The 2,397-nt window shown below is 46.9% G+C and overlaps 1 protein-coding gene across 1 annotated transcript; it reads left to right on the forward strand.

Annotated features, from left to right (window-relative positions):
* Window positions 1-808: 808 nt before the first annotated feature.
* LOC147624770 (uncharacterized) lies at window positions 809-1,753 on the forward strand. Its single transcript, XM_086819875.1, has one exon. It carries the CDS (start codon window positions 809-811, stop codon window positions 1,751-1,753), a length of 945 nt encoding a protein of 314 aa, XP_086676001.1.
* Window positions 1,754-2,397: the final 644 nt, after the last annotated feature.

The raw sequence follows: 2,397 nt of genomic DNA on the forward strand, positions 1-2,397 counted from the left end.
TTCCGCATATTACAGTACACTTGAGGGAAGTTGGGATCCTAAGAAGAAGGAAGAGGTTGATACAGCTGTGGCTCGTTTCTTCTTCCATGACCATATTGCTTTCCATACTGCTTGGTAAGCCTTGACTCTTCCCTCTTGACATGATTTTTCTAAGTTTCATTCTTGAAAGTTCACTTGTTTCTTTTTGTAATCAGATCCGAGTACATCAAGGCTATGGTGAAGAGGATTGGGGAGTATGGTCCAAACTACACCCCCCCATCATCGGAGTCTATGCGCACCACATTGCTCGACAAGGAGAAGCGCCTTGTCGAGCAAGCTGCAGAGAACACAAAGCGGCTATGGGCAAAGAATGGATTGTCACTCATTGCAGATGGATGGAGTGACACACGAAAGCGGTCCATCCATGGTCTCGTTGCATATTCCCATGGCGAGATGTACTTTATTGCTTCACATGATACCTCGGGACAGGGAAGAGTGCAGACGTGCGTGCAGCAGAGTGGGTAGTGAGCTCATGGGACCGGAATGTGTGGTGGATTTTGTTGCAGATGGCGAGGCTGCAAATAAGGCAATTGGAGCTATTATTGAGGGCAGGCATCCACACATGACTGTGTCATATTGTATGGCACATCGTTTGAACAATCTTTTAAAGGATATTGGAAAGAAGTCATGGATTGAGCCAATCATTTAGGAGGCCAATCAAATGGTCACATTTGTCTTGAACCACCAGTTCATCCGCCACGAGTTTTCCAAGAAATCAAGGTTCTCACTTCTCAAATACTCAGACATCTGATTTGCCTTCAACTTCTTGATGCTGGCCCGCTTGAGGGAGTGCAATGGTGCATTGAGGCAGCTCTTCATGAGCGACGAGTTCACCACTATTGCATTGGCTTCAACAGCCATAGGCATATTATGCAGGGAGCATGCAGAGAGCACTTCCTTTTGGGAGGATGTGAAACGCATTGATGCTATGGTGAGGCCTATTGTCCACTTGTTGAGACTTGTAGATGCTATGCAACCATGCATCGGGAAGGTGTATGAGGCAATGGATATAATGATAGAGAAGTTGCTAGAGTTAGAGCCCGATGAGGATAGATACGAGGAAATTCGTTCCTTATGTGTGACGAGGTGGAACTCCTATGCCTCTCCTATGCATGCAGCTGCATATATGGTGGACCCTGAGTTTAAGGGTAATGGACAGGAGAGTGACGGAGAGGTCAGTGATGGTTGGAGGCGTATCTTGGATCGTCTAGTGCCAGATGGAGGCATTAGGCGCAAAATCAGAGACCAGCTTGCTGCATACAGGTCCTTTCGTGGTACTTTTGGTTGTCTGGATGCACAGGAGGATAGGTTGAAGGTTGGGGCTGCTTTGTGGTGGGAAGACTATGGTTTAGATGGGCCTGAGCTGCAACACTTGGCTATCCGCATTCTCAGCCAAGCTGTAAGCTCCTCTTGTTTGGAGCAGCTTTGGAGTTCTTACAGCCATATTGCATCAAAGAAGAGGAACCGCCTTGGTGTAGAAAAGGCCAATGATCTTGTCTTTGTAAGCGCAAACTTGCGAATGCTTTGCAAGGGTGCGACTGCAAAGGCAAATCCCTTTACTCAGTGGGAGATGGAGCAAGAGGAGGGAAATGAGCAGGTGGAGACACAACAGAGCCCAGAGGATGATTCCACTACCTTTCAGACTGGTCATGTAGGCAGCCATGATCATGACGCCAGTACTTCTCACGCTGCAGCCTCCGATCAAGCATTGTAGGCTCTATGATTTATCATTTAGCTATGTTTCATTGTTTTTACTTTTGAGTCTTGACTCAGCACTTTATGTGCATTGTAGACACTAGTCTTCTGTTATTTGATAGTGATCATCATTCCATGCTTATATATTGGTTTGAGCTTTGTCGGTGTACTTAAGTCTTATTGGCGCCTGTTCGGTGTTTGCGCCACGTATTGCACATTTAAAGTGATGCCTTGAATGTTCAAAGTGTAAAAACATAAATGTTATTTTATTTAGTGTGCTTTGTAGTCAATAAATTGCATATTCCATATGCCGTTCCCGTCCCCCTGTCCCCGTCCTTTTGCCATTCCCCGTCCCCGTCCCCGTCCCCGTTCCTGTTCCCGTCCCCGTTCCCCGTCCCATGTTACTATGCCTCTCCTACCCGTGTTTCTCCATCGGTCTCTGTCCCTGTTCTAATGAGTGTGCCCCCCTCTTTACAGCCCACTCATTACCGTGTTCAGAGACACCCCGACTTCTCACCTCCGAGAGTTTGATGTGTGGGTGATCCCTGTTCGTACTTCTGCACAGGATCTGGATCATTGCTGTTTTATACTCCCTTATCTGGGCGCTATCCTTCCTGAGTGCAGCATCATTTTTCATGAATATTGCACCTATTTTGAGAACGT

Source organism: Cibotium barometz, chromosome 25 (genome assembly GCF_041138505.1).
Source record: "Cibotium barometz isolate CiBa-2024 chromosome 25, ASM4113850v1, whole genome shotgun sequence".
Classification (NCBI taxonomy): Eukaryota; Viridiplantae; Streptophyta; class Polypodiopsida; order Cyatheales; family Cibotiaceae; genus Cibotium; species Cibotium barometz.

Bases quoted from the DNA above. Each gene is read 5' to 3' on its own strand.
- LOC147624770 (XM_086819875.1), top strand. From the start codon at position 809: ATGCTGGCCCGCTTGAGGGAGTGCAATGGTGCATTGAGGCAGCTCTTC.